Raw genomic sequence first — 17672 nt, forward strand, 5'->3', positions numbered from 1 at the left:
TAAGGTGCATAATAGGCACCAGGAAAAGCCAGATAGCTGGAAAGGGAAAGATACTACTCCAGTATGTGATGAATTCATGACAGAAGTCAGAAAGGAATGCCATATTTTGATTCAAAAGATAAATGCCAGTTTAGTTATTTCTTTTGCTGTTTCAACCACCTCCTGCAACTGTTATCAGCCATAGCAGCTACAGGCTTATAAAAGACTCACTGTGCCTCAAAGAGATTATTGATAAAGATAACACACCTCAAAATAATGTTTTCCATTGACTCTCATCCAGCTCAAATATTTGTTGCCAAGTCAGCTGAGGAAAGAGCAGTTGAACAGTTGCTCTGATTCCCCGCCAGCACCTCGGTGGCCCCAGCTGGGTGCTTGCTTTGGTGTCACTTCAAGGAGAAAGCCAGATCCATGCAAGGAGGCCCAGCCCAGTGGCTGTGACTCAGCAGGGAAAGACTGGAGATAACAGTCCTTGTCTGGGGTCCAGTACTTACCTTTCCCTAAGTTATCAGCCCAAATCCTGAAGAGCTGTTCTATTGATGAAACTCTTTGGGCTGTGGTGTCTGCTCTCCCCTGGCCTGGCTGCAGCCCATTACAAGAGTAACCTGAACTCTTGGCACTAACCTTTCTCTCTTGGCACCAAGCTGCTTTCTGGAAGAGCTGTAGCTCTGCTGATGACTAGATGAGCCCTCCCCAGGGTCCAGCCTACCTATCCTTTATTCCAGCTCTGACCTGACTATCACAAACAGAAAGCTAAGTGCAGCCAAGCACATCCTGTTGTGGCTGTGGATGCTACCTTGTGCTTCTGTAGTCTTCTCCCTCACCTTCACCAATGGACAGGCTTACTCTACACAGTGTCCCTTCAGATTAGCCTTGTTGCTCTCTAGACTTGCTCCACCTGAACCCCAGCTCATTCCCTGAACGTTGTGTTTCCTGGCTTAGCCCCACTGCAGCAAAGCCACCCTCCAGGGACACCATTAACTCAGCTGCAGTCTGTCCTGTGCTTTGCAACCAGCACTATCCAAACAGGAGCTCTTGTCTCACTTCTGCACAGCACAGCCAAGCCCACCTGTGTTCTCCTTCCAGCAGGTCTAAAGGCACCAGTCTCCATCTAACTCAAGGCATTTATGGAATAGCAGACCATGCTGTGAAACAGTTAAGTGCTGATTTTATTCCCAGTGAGAGCAATATGCTCAAATACATCTCTCCAAAACTGGAGGAAAGAACAAATACCTAGTTGGTATCCATGAAAATTACAAACAATAACACATGACACAATACAAGAGAAAAAGTACATTCAAAAGAGCATTGCTGACTTGAACATAACATGAGACTTGGGGCACCACAACCTAAGAAATCAGATCAGTGGAAGTCCCTAGGCTCAGAGTGACAACTCAAATCTGTTGTCCTTGTCTCAAGTCCTTGTCCAGTGCTCTGGACTGAATAGTAAGCAGTCTGCAGCCTGAGATGTTAGAACAGCCTTAAATGAGAGAAAAAGCAGAACAATTTTATGTCTCTCCTTCAATAATACTGATGGCAGATCTGCAGCAGCATCAGGGAAACCACTGATGATTCTTCACGAGGGAAAGAGAGCCAGGATTTATCCAGCCTCCAACTGCCTGTAGACTTTGGGTGGTGCAACCTGGCATTTTTAAACACACTTTTGCTTTTTCAGACTAAGAACAGCCCTTTAAGTAATGTTGAGTTAGGCTGAAAAACCTGTCTTGAAAGACTTGAATTTACTTAAATGACAGTAGTCATTCCAAAAGCTAGCATGTATTTTTCTACTGTCATTAGTGGGTCATTAACTGAGGGCCATGATGAGATGGGGAGCAGGAAGAGAAAGGCACCTCAGTAACAAATTATTGAGCAGCTAAAGAAGCAGTAAGTGCTTCCAGCCTCATACAAGATATTCAGGCTGAAAAACTGAGAAATTAGCTCAGCATGGTTCATGCCAAACCCACAACAGTGCCTTGTTTCACAGCTGGTCAGACCAGTTTTTAAAATGCAAATTTAAGTCATGCTTTTCACCAAACTTCAGGAGGGGTCACACCTTCACTACTACACAGTCACATTTCACTGGGAGAATGTGAGGATTACCCCTTAGAAACTGCAAAGGAAATTTTAATTTCACTTAAATCAGAGTCTCTCCCAGAATAGGTCATGGATTTTTACTTGTTTTGTTGTTGTTTTTTTTTTAAATAAAACAAAGCTGGGGCTTTGTCAAAGATCAGCAGTATGTAGGTGTTGTCTGAAAAGATGCTTGCAGGTGCAGCAGGCTATTTGTTTCATGATAGCTTTTGGTGCAAAATCAAACAAAAATAGAACAGTTTTTCCAGAAATCACATTCTTCTTTCTTCCTCACAAATTCTTAGGTTTTGTTTGGACTTAAGTGAACTGGAAGAGACTTGGAAAAAGATAGGAAACATTTTCATGGGGAATACAGTTCATATTTTCATGCGAGCAGAACATGTCATTAACAGAACTGGCCAAACAGTCTGCACCTCATCGCAGGCATTCATAACATGACTGCACCTCCACTCTCCTATCAAGCACTGGAGCACAAATGGACCCAAATGCTCACACCCAGTGTTTCCAGCTTCAGGAATAAGTTATGAATAAATACATGTAAGACGAGTATTAATTCATCAAGCACTACTTAAGCCACTACTCAGCTGACAGACAGACACTTCAGTCTCTAAATTTCTCTACATTTCTGAGAGCTAAAGCTCAAGGTCACGAAGTGGAAGTAGAAAAAAGGTTCACAGGTTCTAAACTTCCTGGGATGGGCAGAATAGGCATGTGAGTACAGACCCGAGAGAATGAATGCTCAGCTCCCCAGGAAGACACTGGCCCTTGAGGAGGGAGCACCATCACTCTGGGTACACAGAGTCCAAAGCCCATTTTTCTCTCTAGGTGCTACACCATGGCTATTGCAGAGTCCTCAGTGCTGCTCTCCTGCTCCAGCCCCACGCGGCGGATGGACTCGCTGTACTTCTGCCGCCCCAGAGCAATGATGGCTTCCACCTCATCGGCGATGTCCTGGCGCCCGCTCTCCTTCATGGCTGCAATCAGCTTGCTCACACAGCCAGGATCCTCTGAGTTCTGCTGAGCCCACGAGAAAAGCATGTCCAGGATCTGCTTATTGAGGTCCTCTCTGAAGAAAGCAGGGAAGACAGAAGTAACCAAAGAGACCTTACCTAAGTCCCAGCCATGGCTAGAGCCTTAAAGAAGCCATCAGACACACAAAGCATTCAGTGGGGTCTGCCTCTTCCCCACCCAGCATATGGGAATTGCAGTTCCTGCATGAACGTTTCTCTATAAAATATTTTCCTAATAGAAGTATCAAATTAATGCATTCTGCTTTTAAATATAATTTCCTTACAGGACCACTAGTTTGATCATAACAAGTCTAATTCTTTCCCACTGCTTTGGCTTTTTGGTCAGGCTGCATGTCCCATGATGTTCCACAAGCTCTTTTTGAATAACGATGATATTCAAAATTAAAGCCATAGATTATTTCTCTTTGTAAGAGATGGAGACTGGCCAGGAATCTGATCATAGAACAAAACAGGAATGCAACTCAGCTGAACTACAAAGCTCATCAAGTTTGTTATTTCCCACTTTTTTTTTTCTTTTCAAACAAAAAAAAGGAGCTTTATTTTATAATAGCAAAGGAAAATAATCAGTTTCCCGTTATAAATGGCATTATTTTCAGAAGAAAGATTAATCCAGTGAAATAATTACAGTGGAAGAACTTTCAAGCAGCCAAGTATTGATTTATATTATGACACTGCAAATAGATGGACAGAGAGATATAATGCATCCCTGTTGATTACTGTGTCCTGTCTCACCTGTTATTGTATCCTATGCGCTCAATCTGCTGGTAGGTCAGGCCCAGGTTGAGGCCGATGCTCTGCCAGTCGGCTCCCACGCGCCTGGCAATGCTCAGCAGGTTTGCCTGTGTCAGGTACCCAGTCTCAGCATTGCCCAGGTTCAGGGGAGGGAAGGAGAAGCCATACAGGGGACCAGGATTCTCATCCCAGCGGGGTTTCAGTTGCTGTGTCACAAAGAAGAGAGAGAAAGAACATTCTTTCCTCTACCATCTCTTTTTGTAGAGGACAGTGTCTGACCATTCAGTCTCCACTGTGAAATCTCCTTCCTTTACTGGGGAGAAAGGAAGTTCTTGGGGATGAAGGGTCAGGCTGTAAGAAGCAAGGAGGACTCACACTGGCAGTGGCCAGCAATGCACACTGTTCCAGGAAAATACTGAATCGTAGTGCTCACATGGAAAATTTCCTTTCTTGCATTTACTGAGCAGCTTAAAATAAGCCATACCCCTGAAGCATATTTCTCAGCAGTAAGAGAGCACTTATTCTAGGTTTGTAGTTGAGGTTGCATATGTCAGAAAGGGATATGAGATCATCACATGTCATCGGAAGGGAAGCATTCAGCCTACCGAGGTATTTATTGTTTAGGCTACTCAAATGTCACTTAAATTCCGTAAGTAAAAGTTGCATTTCTCACTGTAACATAGAGCCTGGTCTTTAAAGCTAACACCAGAATATCTACACTTAAGGTCTATGTTCAAATTCAGCATAACTACCTGATCCTATTCCTTTCTTTTTTCCTGCTGCATGAGCTGTGTAACTAAGAAATTTATAAATAGACACTTCCCTTGATTACAGTGAGCTTCCTTGCATACTACTTTCTCATTTATTCAAAGGATCCACCCTCTCTGACTTTCTGACCACCCATCCAACAAGCCTGTGCTTGACAGGCAAGATGAGCAAGAGAGGTGGAGACCACTCCCAGCTCCTCAAGTTCTTGTTTCAGAAGAGCTCCCTCACAGGGAGGGTAAAATCTCCACCATGACATGGCTGGGCAGCTATTTCTTGTGGTCATTCGTTGCATGCCTTCTCATTAAAATTAGCTGAGCTGGAATGCCATGCTCTTGCACCATCTAGATTAATTTTTATACAGGAGATAACTCACAGGTAGTTTGATGGGCAGAGTAGCAAGCCAGAGGGAGTCTGGACCTTTTCTTCTCCTGCTGGCATCTTCAGGGATGCTGTCTGGAACTGCCCCTCGGTAGAAAGAGACCTTTGCAAAGAGAAAGCATGCAGTGAGGCTCTGATTCAAGCACAGTGGCCCAGCCTATTGGCATCATGTCTTTTCCACTTGGGAAAGAATGAATTCAGCATTCTCATCTATCCTCAGCCCACAGATATGGCCTCTCAGTAATGTGTAACTGGGAGGAGCACTGAGGTTCTGCCATAAAGGCTGGACTTTCTGCCAGCACCCCAAAATTTATGGCAGGAATGTAAGTCAGTTAGTGATGAGTGATCCTTCCAGATTACACCTCTTGATTATTCAGAGTTTAGTCAGTGAAATGCAAAGCCACAGAAAGAGGGTAGGAAAAGAGTCATGCCCAGCACTCAGAGATTATTATGATGAGTACTGTAAAAGCAACAATGAAGTAGAAAACAAGAAGTCAGTGTAACTGGTTGTTCACCTGGCCTTTGACAGCTTGGCCTTTTCTGTCCACAGGGGAAGTCACATAGATTTCCTTCATGTTCTTCAAGTGGGAGTAAAAAATAAATGAGAGACGTCCATCCACACAGTCGGGGCGATCTGTGCAGAGAAGCAGGAAGCATTCAAGTTGTGGAGAAAAGTGTGCAGAAGCAGATCAGTCATATAAATAAACCCACCTGGATATTGCCCTCTGCAGGTTTACAAAAGCATGAGAAGAAATAAAAGTCTGCAAACAGCACTTTCACAAGGAAAAGTAGACAGAAAAGTAGTGTGACCAGAGAATGTGACAAGTTCAATGTCCAGGGGTTGGCTGCTGTGAGTAGTGGGCTAGCTGGAGGCAGAGAGGAATGCCATGCAACCCACAGCAGATATATACCTAGGGTCAGAGCAGGACAAGAGGTAGGTAGGTAGGTAGGAGCAGAACAAGCCCAGTACTGCCATACCCATATCAATGCTGATGCCTCGCTCAAAAGCTGCAAAAAATTGCTCCCCCTCAAACATCTCGACCATGTCGGATGGCTCAGGTCCTCGATAACGGTCCTGCAGCTTCTTCAGCACTGGGTCAACCTAACAAGGACAACACTGTTTGGTCTGAAGCACATCTGCCCCCGACCCATGTTTCTATACCCATGAAGTTCCTCTCACCTTCATCAGGGAAAACTATTTTACATGAAAAGGATGTAAACAAATGAACAAATACCCATTAAAAAAGCATTTTCAGCAGTGTCTCTATCTTTTTAACAAGTCTTTTCAACTTCAAAGACGAGAAGGGATTTACTTGCTCCCACATATACCACTCACTGTTCAAATACATTTTCTCTGCAAAAAGACACATGCTACAATAGCACACAGCTGAGGACACCAGAAAGCTCATTTTGACTTTTTAGCATGTGATCACAGTGGTAGTGCAAGAGTCAGGTTAGATTCTTCTTTCTATTGGTTAACATTACACTTCTCTCACTCCATGACCATTCCCAGCAAGATTACAGACACACCCAGACAACAATCTCACTCTGAGTGTCATTGGTGCCTCATCTGGAGACAATTTTAGCCCAGAACCCAATATAAAAAAAATCCTTGCAGATGTTTGTGTCCACAGGTCTCTTTAAAACTGGAGCACAGGTAAAAAGAAGGAGCAACCAGAGCAGAGAATGATGCAGAGCAGGATATGCAGCCCAGTAGTGGCAGTCTGATAAAACAACCCTCACCTCACCAAGCTGCACTGACTGCCAAGGGACATGTTCTCCACAGCTGCACACTCATACTCATACTAATCTGGAACAACACTGCTGAGGGCTGATACCCCTAGGAAGAGGCAGCAGAAGAGAATGTGTGAGCATTTCCCATCTCCTTGACAAAATCAGCCAGATTAGCTCACACCCATAGCATAAACTAACCTGACGTTGCACTGAAGCAGATTAAGGGATGCTCATATGTTGTGTACCAGTGCTTGAACTGAGAGTGGCAAGGAAGATAAGGAAAAGTACGATTTCTAACCAGTTCAGCTGAAAACAAGGCAGTGCTGCTGCCCACACCATTAGCCCATGTCAGACAAGTGACATGTAACTCTGACCTAAATTTAAGCCAACATGTTTTGCGTCATGTTTGCTGGATGATAATAGCATATACATGGCTAGTAACTGCAGTTCAGCTGGTTTTAGCAGCCCAGTCCTCAGGGTTTGCAGCAGAGGAAATCAATGCATGGCATCTACCACTGCAGAGAATGAGTTTTTTCCTTCCCCCAGCTCCCTGTGAGTCCCTATCACACCACCAACAATCTGGTGACAGCACACCCCAGCCATGACTCTGGGGTGGTGAACAGGACTATTTAGTGCACTGCTGCCTTTACATCCTACAAAGGGAAGTCTGGGAAGCTTGGGAGCAAGGCAGTGCAACCCAGATCAGACCTTGTGCTTGGGGACACACTGCAGCAGGACTTGCTCAGGATCCCTCTTCCTCTGCAGTGCGATGAAGTTCACCTGGTACAGACGCAGCCGCTCGTAGACCTTCTTGGCAATGCCTCCAATGTAGGTCTTGGTGGTGTACCACAGCCAGTACCTGGAGACAAGGAATTTTAAAAATAGGAGGGACCCTGCCCAGAGAAAGGTGCCACACACCCACACGACTGGAAAGAATGACAGGTAAAGACAAAGTGCTATGCTGGGTCTGAACTGCAAAAGAAAAAGGGAACAGACAGAGTTAATGTCATGGCCTTTGGTCAGAGTGTGGGAAAAGCAAGGCAGAGCAACATCCCATCTTTTTTACAGGACTAATCCCACACTTACCAGGAGAAATGAGTGACTTCAAACACTGCATAAAGATGTGTGAATTCCAGCACCACCTCACTGGTAATGTCATTCCAGGTTTGGCCCTCCAGGTCACCATGGAGAATATGTAGCCTTGACTGATCCAAATTTAGCCCTAAAGACACCAATGATCAAGAGATGCTATATGCAGCAGAAGTCTTTATTCATGGCTTTACAAAGCCAGCCACAGGCTTGGGTGATTTACTTTTTGAAGCCACCAAAAAAGGGTTCATGGCCTTCTCTTTGGCCTCCAGGACTGAACTTGAGTCAAAGAAGAGCAGCAATAAAAGGACCAGGCTATCCCATTGCTTTTGGGATATTCTGGCAAAATATGCAGAGTTAAAATGATAGTGTGCTCATTCTCACCAACAGATTCATTAGATGATATTCATCTCTAAAATCTAGGGTTATTAATTAAGTTCTATCTATTTCTAATGTACATCTCACAGATTTTTTCAATCCTGATGCACTTCAGGCATACAAATATCAGGTAATGTTATAATGAAGGCCATGTATTTCTTCACCAGAAAACCAGGAGAGGTCAAAGAAAATAGGATTAAGGAGACTCAGCAAACAGAGGAATCTCTGGCACGGCTGAGGCTGTTTTTAGCAGCTTTCAGTGTGGGATGTGGCTTAGCATACAATCATACATTTTTTAATGCAGTGGCTCAGCAGCTGATTCATATACAAGGAAATGAGAAGGCAGACCCTTGGAGGCAGCACGCTTATTTCCTGCTTCAAGCTATTCCAAATCATGAATCAAAGCCCTTTTACAATGCATCTCCTCAGTGGGCAGAAGTGCCTTTCCAATCCAATAGTAAAACCAGCAATTTAAATACTGGTTTGGCAGAGAATTCTTTTTGCTAAGACCATTCTCCCAGCTTGTCTTGTTTGTGAACCCCAGCCCTGATCTGATGGACCTGAACTACCTTCAGCTCCCACTGCTTTGCACCACCACACAGTCAGCAGACACACCTCGCTGTTCCTGTAGGAAAAGCAGCAAGATTTATTAACGAGAGGCAAAATTCTCTCTTGCCATTTGTTGTTTTCCAAATACAGCATTTCCCTTTGTCAATTTTGGGAATAAGCTGACCTGTGACTCCGGGTGGAAGAGGCAGCTGAATTCTCACTGGCTTGAGAAAATCCACTGTGGAGTCCTGGGAGAGGTAGAGCAGGGGACTGGCTCTGCACCCTGCATTGGCTGTGATTTCCTGTATCTCTTCTGCAGAGACTGGCAGCACCTGGATGTGGCAGACAGCAAAGTGAGCAGAGAAGTCAGGCACCAAATTCCCACACTGCTCACTCAGTTCCTCCAGCATACAGCAGGCAAATGCTGCTCTTGCTGCAGGGCTCTTTGAGAAACAAAGCACAGTGAACTTTGGCTGAAGTCTGGCAACCCGTCAGGCTGGGATGGACTGAAAGTATTACAAGAGCATCTAGCAGCTTTATGGAACAATTAATTCTAGTGGGGTGATTTTACAATTAGATCCACATTAGATTCCCCCACCACCTCTAATTCTCACTGAGCTGTTTTGCTAGGGTCAGTTTGCAAGGGAAAAAGCAGCAAAACCTTCTTGTGTTCCCTTCACAGCAGCTATCCACTGATCTGTTAGAGATCCCTTTCCTACACAGGGCAGCACAGAGCACAGCTCATGTTGCAGGCAGAGGAGTTAAGACAGAAGGTGATCTGAGATGGGCCAGCCCATGAAGCAACTGTGTCTAGACATGAATTACCCTAGGGCAGACATCTCTGTTTGGTTCTGTATTGAACACAAGAAAACAGCTGCACCAGAGCTCACCAAAAAGCATGCATACCTGCAGCTTGACACTACGAGGCTCTTCGGTGACCCCAGGAGGAAAGATCACTTTGATGTTTGGATCCACACTGGAAAAGAGCAATGTCCCCTCTGCTGGCACTCTGCATTCATTTTGCACAAGTCGAGACACAACAAGGAACCAAGAGAAGTGAAGGACACAACAGTGGGCCACACACTTCTGTAACAAAGGACAAAGAAGAAAACATAGAGGCATATAACTTAATACAATAAAGGCAGGAAAATGGATACCAGCCAAGCAGAATAAAGTACTAGATCAGGGATGAAGTATGGCAGGCTGCAATTCATCAACTTCAGGAGACACCCCTCCATGAGAGAGGAAACCTGGAGCTGAAATCCACTATGTTTTATAGCAGCCAGTCAAAACACAGTTCACGAGATGTTTCAAATGTTCACTCTTGGCTGGGCACAACCAAAGAGTGGAACAGGAAAAAAGTGTGTCACTGGTAATTTCAATCTGCTCACCTTTGATTTTCTCTTCCGCTTCACTCTCGTTTTCAGATCACTCCAGCTCTGCCCACTGAAGGTGCGAACTACCACCTCATGCTGGTGAGGGGTTTGAGGTGAGATATATGGCATCCAGATCTGCACCTCCTGGCAAAAAAGCATTCCTATCAGACACAGATTGAAAGGATAAAACCAAGCCCAGCTCTGCTCTGTGGCTTCCTATGCAGGCAAGAGGGAGGGCAGAGCATGGCCTGTATGCAAGGAATCAAAGAACCTGCTCTGCTCTGCAGTCTCTGGGGAGGTGACAGGAAATGTCAGGTCTGCCATGGACTCTGATGGCAGGAAAAGTTCAGCAGCTTCTGAGCAGAAAGGGCAAAGCAACTTTTGCAGTGAGCTGCTGTCAGCCATGATGGGGCTGGTAGGTGGTGTGACTACTCCCCAGCTTGAATGCAAACCACATAATCAAACATAGAGAAGGATGCAAACCATTCTCCTTTCAGGCTAAGGCCAGATGCTGGACTTAACCTCTGGTAGAGTAGCGGGGTTGTGAGTGAGAAAGGTTATAGCTCAGCTCAATCAGGAGCAGTGGTGAAGGCAAAGATGCCAGGCCAGCACAGCATCAGAGAAGCTGGCTGTGTCCTTCCTAATTCTCTGCAGCAGGGCCTCCTTGAGAGGTGGTCTTGCAGATACTTAAAAGCACCAGGGGTGGTGATAACTGTCTCACAGGTCCCAAAAGGCACTCTCAGAAGACTCTACTGAGCTACTGCAAAGCAGATTCATCAGCAGGTGACCTGGGTGTATCCTCACCTGCTGGAATTGGACCCCATGAGGCTGCAGCTCCAGGACTCTGCTCAGCAGGACGTCGTGGTGTCTCAGCTTTACCCACTGCGGATCCGGTGTGAGGGATCGGAAGTGGATGCGCAGAGGGTCAGAGGCGGCCCCCGGCGGAAAGCAGAAATGGATGCCACAGGCCAGGACCACTCTGCAGCCTTCAGAGGTGACAGTAAAGCTTCCAGAAGAAATGCATGGATTTATGACATTGTGCAGTGACTTCAGCCCTCCAAAAATCAACAGAAGAATCTCATACTTGACTGGCCTACTGAGGCTACAGGTTCCTATACATTCCTGCAATACCCACCATGCACCTGGTTTGGGACCTTCTTACACCACAGTAATAGAAATTCTTAATAATAGAGGCTTACCTGCCCTCTCCTGATGCAAGGAAGAGTCTTTTTAGCCTTCTGGTACTGGATTGGTCTGTGGCAATAAGATTTGGGTAGGAGAAGAAGACAGAGTTTACTTAAGCCAAGGTAGACAAGAAAGGCTGAACAGTTTTGGCTTAATCCTGATCTGACAGAAGTCACTAATGGAATCCTGGTCACACTGCAGTGGGCTCCAGAACACACTGCAGCAAGAGGATGGCATTAGGCCTTGAGGTCTCAAGACATACTGAAAATGCTGACTCTTCCCCAGGGAAACTCAGAAGCAGAGGGAATTAGAAAATATTTCAGTTTATCCCTGCAGCTCTCAGGGCCACCTCTGTGCTTGCTCTTGTGAACGTGAGCATCACTGAGAAACCCTGCTCAGATTCCTGCTCATTTCATCACCTTCCTCTTGGACAGAGAGCTGCTCCTCTGAAGCCTGTGAACCTCAGGAAAGCAGGAGGCAACTGCACAGGAGAATGACTGCTCTCTGAGGTTCTAGCATGAGTCATCACAGCCTTAGGGCCATGCATCAAGTCTAGGAACCGGTGCTGACCTCTGCTAAAAAGGACAGACCCCTTTAGGGGCCTCTCCTGATCTGTTTCCCCTGAGTCCCATTTTCCCTTCCACTGTAAAACCCAATTACAGGGACCAGTGAGCCCTTCAGACTGGGATAGGCCTCAAAAAAACATAACTAGTACTCTCTGTATCCTTACAACTTAATAATTATTCCAGAGAAACAAATGCTGATCTGATTCCCCCCTGCTTGTCTTCTCTAATCCAAACCCATCTACACCACATTGGGCTGAGTGAGGGAACAGCTGGGCAGAACACACAGCAGCAGAAGCCTTGCAATTACCAGCCTGCGGGGATGGCTCAGTTTCTCCCAAGGGATTGCCTCGGATGTGCACGAATGGCAAGGTCTGGATCTCAGCAGGGATGGCACGGAGGCAGTTGTTCTGCAGATCAAGTCTGGACAAGTTGGGCAGGCTGGCAAGTGAGGCAGGGACTGTCACCAGGAGATTGCTGTGGAGATGCAGCCGACGCAGAGACTTCAAATTGGCTGCAGGTTGGAACAAGAAGTGGCCCCCCATCTGTGCTGTTAATTGCATTGCACGTCAGCTCCAACCCTCCCTCTCTCCTCAGCCCATGTAAACACACACATAATGAGGGAAAAGCACAAAAGCTTAGCATCCCTTTAGCTCACAAAATAAAGGAGTGCAAGGAATTAGCTGAGAGGCAAACAATCTCCTCTGTCCTCTGCTTTTCAGCTACAAGTAACACTTCTGTAACAGCATCAGAAACAACCGCTGCTTTTCAGCTATAAGTAACACTACTGTAACAGTATCAAAAACAACCTCAGTCACAAAGTAATACAGGACCCAGCAAGCTGGGCAGCAGATGTCAGAGCCCGGTTCTGTGGACTGGTCCACAGTGGCAGCGTGATTTCAAGCCCAGATTTGCATCTCATCAAACCTCAGCTCTTCTGTTACCAGTCCCAGGTGCTACCCAAAACCAGCCAGGCCATATTGTCAGTCACTGTAAATTGCATTGAAATCCCAGCAGAGTTGATAATTCACAGAAACACAAAGTGTGGTCCAGAGAGCTGTTAATGCTCAAAGGCACTGACACCAAGCATGATCCTTCTAGACACCCCTTCCATTTGGCTCCTGTATAACATGGGTTATGCTAACAACTCTGAGGATAGAGACCAAGGGTCTCAGAGGTTGTACCAAATGCTTGGCAAGCCCATGTCCTAAAATACATACCTAGAGAGTCAGGGATGCTCAATAAGCGATTCCCTGAGAGATCCAGCTCTGTGCAGTTGTGCAGATTCCCAACTTCTTCAGGGAGCAATTCCAAAGCATTTTCTGAGAGATCCAGTTCCTGCAGCATTGACAGCTCCCCAATGCTCTGAGGTAAGTCTTTTAGCTGATTTTTCATTGCAGAGAAGAAAGTCAGTTTGCTCAGACGGCCAAAGTCCTCAGGAAGTGTCACCAGGCTGTTGTGGCTCACCAGCAGCACACTGAGGCTGGAGAGGCAGAGAATGCAGCTGGGCAAGGTGGAGAGTCTGTTGAAGCTGAGATCCAGGTGAGTGAGACAGCTGAGGTTCCCAAAGTCTGGTGGCAAGCTTGTCAGGGAGCCATGCTGACAGGAACCAAACTCATCCCTAGCATGGCCACCTGGGTGGAGGGAAGTGGAGGAAGAGGTAAGTATGCCACCAGGACACCTCACCAGCCTCAGGTGAGACTTGGCACAGAGATCCACAAAACTGGGAGTTACTGTCCACAACAAGCAGCACTAAGCACAAAGTACCCAGAAAAGTGAGTTTTCTGCTCCATGCCTCGGTTTCCTGACCAGTTAAAATGGTATAACAGTGAAAAGCTGTTATGAAATCAGGAGATGCCACAGTGAACCAGTACAGCTCTAATAAACACATCTGGAGTCAAAGCTCAGAACAAGCCAGGCCACCCCACATGTTCACCACACTTCAGCAGGGTGATCCATATACCTCCAAGCCTCCCACTCTCCTTCCCCACTTCTTCCTCACTACCAGTGGCCAAGACACAACACTTTATGGATTAAGGAAATAGTCCTTGCCCTCAAGGCTTTATCCATGCTGTTGAGAAGCAAACAGCCTTGAGAACTGAAATCTGCCCTTGCAAGACTAGAGGGCACACATGAGGAAAGACCATAGAAAATGTGGGAGGAAAAAGTAGGTAATTCAGTATTTTGTAGGGCAGACAGAACAGAGAGGGAAGAATGAAAGTTCCATATCCCAGCTTGTTACAGAAGGGCTGAATCCCTGTAAAATAACTTGAGCAAACAAAAGGAAACTTTCAAATTTTTCCACTTGTTGATTGTTTCATACTCCTTCTCCACTGTTTTCTATTTATAACCCTATACAGCAGAGGGCACCAAACATTTTTTTATGTTGCATAATGGTACAAAATGAGATCAACCAAACTAACAGTGCACCTTGCACTTTTTGCATAAGATCTTGGTGAACTACTTTATTGCACTCCAGGATGTTCAGGGTGTGTGCACATCTCATAAAACAAGACTGATAAAAGGTACTGCTGTTATTGTCACCTTACTAAAGGAGGAAAAGACAAATCAAATTATTCACATGAGAAGTTTGTGACAGATATAGAAACAAACTTCAGACTTTTCAGTTTTCAGCTGGAACCCTGAATTCTGCTCCCAAACTCCCCCTCTTCTTTCTCATTTATTTTTAAAATTCTACCTCCCAAAGAGCAAATTATTCAAGCTGATAAAGAAATTATACAAATTGTATTGAAATCCTCCCACAATAAATAGATGAGACAGTCAAGAATGATCTAATATTTATAGCCCTAAAACTTATTACACTTTGCCAAATTACTTGCACACCCTGTGTCCTACTTTAGATAAAATGTTGAACAACCTCTTTTGGTCTGTCTTGAACTTTGCTAAACCTGCAGTCACTGACAGTAAGCAAGGATTAAGCATGGATTGATTCAGACAGAAACACAGCTTACTATACTCTCAAAAATGAAAGAGGGGCTGAATATTCACCAAAAGATTCAACATCTTGCAATCCCCCTCTTCTTGCATAACTGCAAAAAAATGCTCTTCTTCTAGAGAATGCTATAGAAAATGCTGCAGCATCAACCCAGCTAGATCCAAAAACCCAGTCCCCAGGTAACTGTAGAAACAAAGGGAGGAAATAAGAGTCCAGAAGCTGTATCTTGTTAAAATCTGCATTCAGCTCTGAGCAAGGCTGAGCCAAAGCTGAGGTAAGGGGCACTGGAACAAAAGACTTCCAAGGGTAGTTTGTCCTGCAGATGTGGAGAGAAGAGTTAACAAAAAGCTGAGCCGAGGAAAGCTAGATGGTGATAGGTCCCGGGATTTACCTTTAAGCACCAGGGATTTCAGGTGCTTCAGATGAGGAAGGCTGCCCAGTGTGGTGCCAAGGAGGGAATCGTTGCTGCTGAGCCGGAGGAACTCCACCTGGACCAGCTCTCCCTGTTGCTCCTTGAACAGCTGAAGGAAACGGCGGCAGCCGTCAGGATAAACATCCAGGTTCAGCCTGTTGTCCGCAAGGCAGGAGCCAGCGAGGGCAGGAGCCCCCGAAGTCCCCTCCCCACACTCATCCCTGAGCCCCAGCAGCTCTGCCATCTTCTGCATCTCATCCACAGGGTCCAGACATGCTCTGACTTGCCAGGCAGGCAGGCACTGGCAGCACCACGAGGCAGCTGGGACACGGAGAGGAGGAAAGATGGCTCTAAAAAAGAACACAGTGCATGATGAAGGCTCCTGCCCCAGTCCAGAGTGGCTGGAAACAGTTCACAATCACAGCAAGATGCTAGAAAATATTACATGCATGTTACTGAAAGCTTTGAGTCAGGGAACACAGAAATGCACTGTGACAGATGTCATAGAGGCTTCTCCTCCTAGGGAAAATCTCTGAATTTTTCCAGCCAACACCTCAGCAGAGAATGAAGCAATTACACACTATCAAAATAAATACCAGCATTAACTTTAAAAGACACAAATTTAAATGCCTACTGCCTAATGCAGATTTCAAGGTGTCCTAGTGGGAAGCTTTACAAGTGAAGAAGAAAACTGGGGCAGGGACACCTGAGCCAGAAGCAGAACCCAGAGGTGGCTCGCAGACTGTGACAGGCCCTCATCAAACCTGGTTGTGAAACCCAGTGTCAATGGGATAAAAGCAAGTGAACAAAGGGCAACAAAGAAAATGTGTCAGGGACATGGACAGGGATAGAAAAGTGGTGCAGGAGCAACACCTCCTGAGCTTGGCAATTATACCAACTCATGGTGTGAACATCAGCTCTTTGTAAACCCTGCCATGGATCGAGCTGGTAAACAGAAGTTTATTTCGATTGATGCAGAATTAGAACAAACTTGGCTACTGTCTGAGGTCAACAAGCGAGTGCCCCAGCAACACTCTAAGGGAGCAGTGCTTTTACTGCTAGCCTGTGAGGCACGGCAGCACAGATGTTCCCAAGGAACAGTCTGGGGGAGGTGAGAAAAAGAGCAGGAATGCCTCACCCTGAAAGAACAGAAATGTCAGGACAAGAACAGGAAGCAGAGCCCAAAGGCAGCTTGCAAACTGTGTTGGGTCCTCGCTGAACCTGAAACTGAGTGCCAATGGGATAAAAGTGAAACTACTGCTTTAGTATAAAGGTGAGCATTCCTTGCAAAGACATTGTGAACAACATGTACATAGCCCCCTTACAGACGTGTAAGAAAAAAGTCCATCTGCTACAGCTTTGTAAAACTCAGTGGTGAAGGAACCAGAGGGCAACTCCGGAAGCCACAGAGGTGGCCTCGGGGTGAAGAGACACGGACAGACCTGTGGTGCCACTGACACTCCAAAACTCACACCAGTGCATGGACACACAGCCCCGCACACGGAAACACAGCCCTGCACATGGACACACACCTGCACATGGACGCAGAGCCCCGCACACACGCACACACACACACACACACACACACACACACACACACACACACACCACACACACACACAGCCGGGCCAGGGCTGTCCCCTGTGCCCTGGCCCCGTCACCCCACGCCGCGCCCCGTGCCCGGCCCTGCACGGCCCCGCCGGTCTCACCGCTCCGCACCGGCCCCGGGCACTCAGCAGCCGGGGCTGGGCACGGCTGGGCAGGGCTGGGCAGGGCTCTGCCGCCACTTCCTGAAAAGTTGTCGGGAGCTGCGCCGCGATCCGGGGCGGGACGGGGCGGGGGAGGTGCCAGCGGCAGCGGGACGCGGGCCGGATGCTATGGGGAGCCGCAGCCAGGCGAGCTGCTGCCGCAGCAAGGGCACGGAAGATTTACCTGACATGGTCACGGCGCCGCAGCCGGGCCCGGTGCGGCTCCCCTGGGCTCCAAGGGAGCGGGAGGCACGGGCAGCTCCGTGCCCATTCCATAGAAATGCAGGGAGAGAAATGGAGCAGGGGCTGCGAGCCCAAGAGGACGCGGGGCTGCGGCTGCCCTGACAGGAGGCTGTAGCCAGGTGGGGGACAGCTTCTTCTGCCAGGCAACAAGTGACAGGACAAGAGGACATGCTCGCCAGCTGATGCCCAGGTTCAGGCTGGACATCGGAGAGAATTTCTTCGCGGAAAAGGTGGTCAGGCATTGGAATGACATGCCCAGGGAGGTGGTGGAGTCACCGTCTCTGGAAGTGCTTAAGGAAAGACTGGACGTGGCACTTAGTGCCAAGGTCTCGTTGTGGTGTGTGATCACAGGTTGGACTTGATGATCTCAGAAGTCTTTCCCAAACTAATTGATTCTAGGACTCTGGATGCAAGCTGCAGAAGGCCCTGAGGGAAATTTCCT

The 17672-nt window shown here is 46.8% G+C and overlaps 1 protein-coding gene across 2 annotated transcripts; it reads right to left on the reverse strand.

Moving 5' to 3' along the window:
• Positions 1-1142: 1142 nt before the first annotated feature.
• Positions 1143-17088, reverse strand: PIDD1 (p53-induced death domain protein 1). Of its 2 annotated transcripts, none has more exons than XM_079307729.1 (16): positions 16949-17088; positions 15219-15589; positions 13092-13505; positions 12182-12385; positions 11323-11377; positions 10928-11129; positions 10139-10267; positions 9654-9833; positions 8932-9079; positions 7818-7953; positions 7440-7590; positions 5976-6099; positions 5513-5631; positions 4993-5100; positions 3852-4057; positions 1143-3154 (listed from the first exon to the last, which is right to left on the reverse strand). In XM_079307729.1, the coding sequence occupies exons 2-16, from the start codon at positions 15490-15492 to the stop codon at positions 2917-2919; spliced, it is 2688 nt and encodes an 895-aa protein (XP_079163855.1). In that variant the 5' UTR covers positions 15493-15589; positions 16949-17088; the 3' UTR covers positions 1143-2916. The 2 variants fall into 2 exon arrangements, with proteins under 2 accessions (XP_079163855.1, XP_079163856.1); XM_079307730.1 differs by having other exon boundaries at positions 2916-3154; positions 7512-7590; positions 16949-17069.
• Positions 17089-17672: the final 584 nt, after the last annotated feature.

This window comes from Erithacus rubecula, assembly GCF_903797595.1.
Source record: "Erithacus rubecula genome assembly, chromosome: 6".
NCBI classification, from domain to species: Eukaryota; Metazoa; Chordata; class Aves; order Passeriformes; family Muscicapidae; genus Erithacus; species Erithacus rubecula.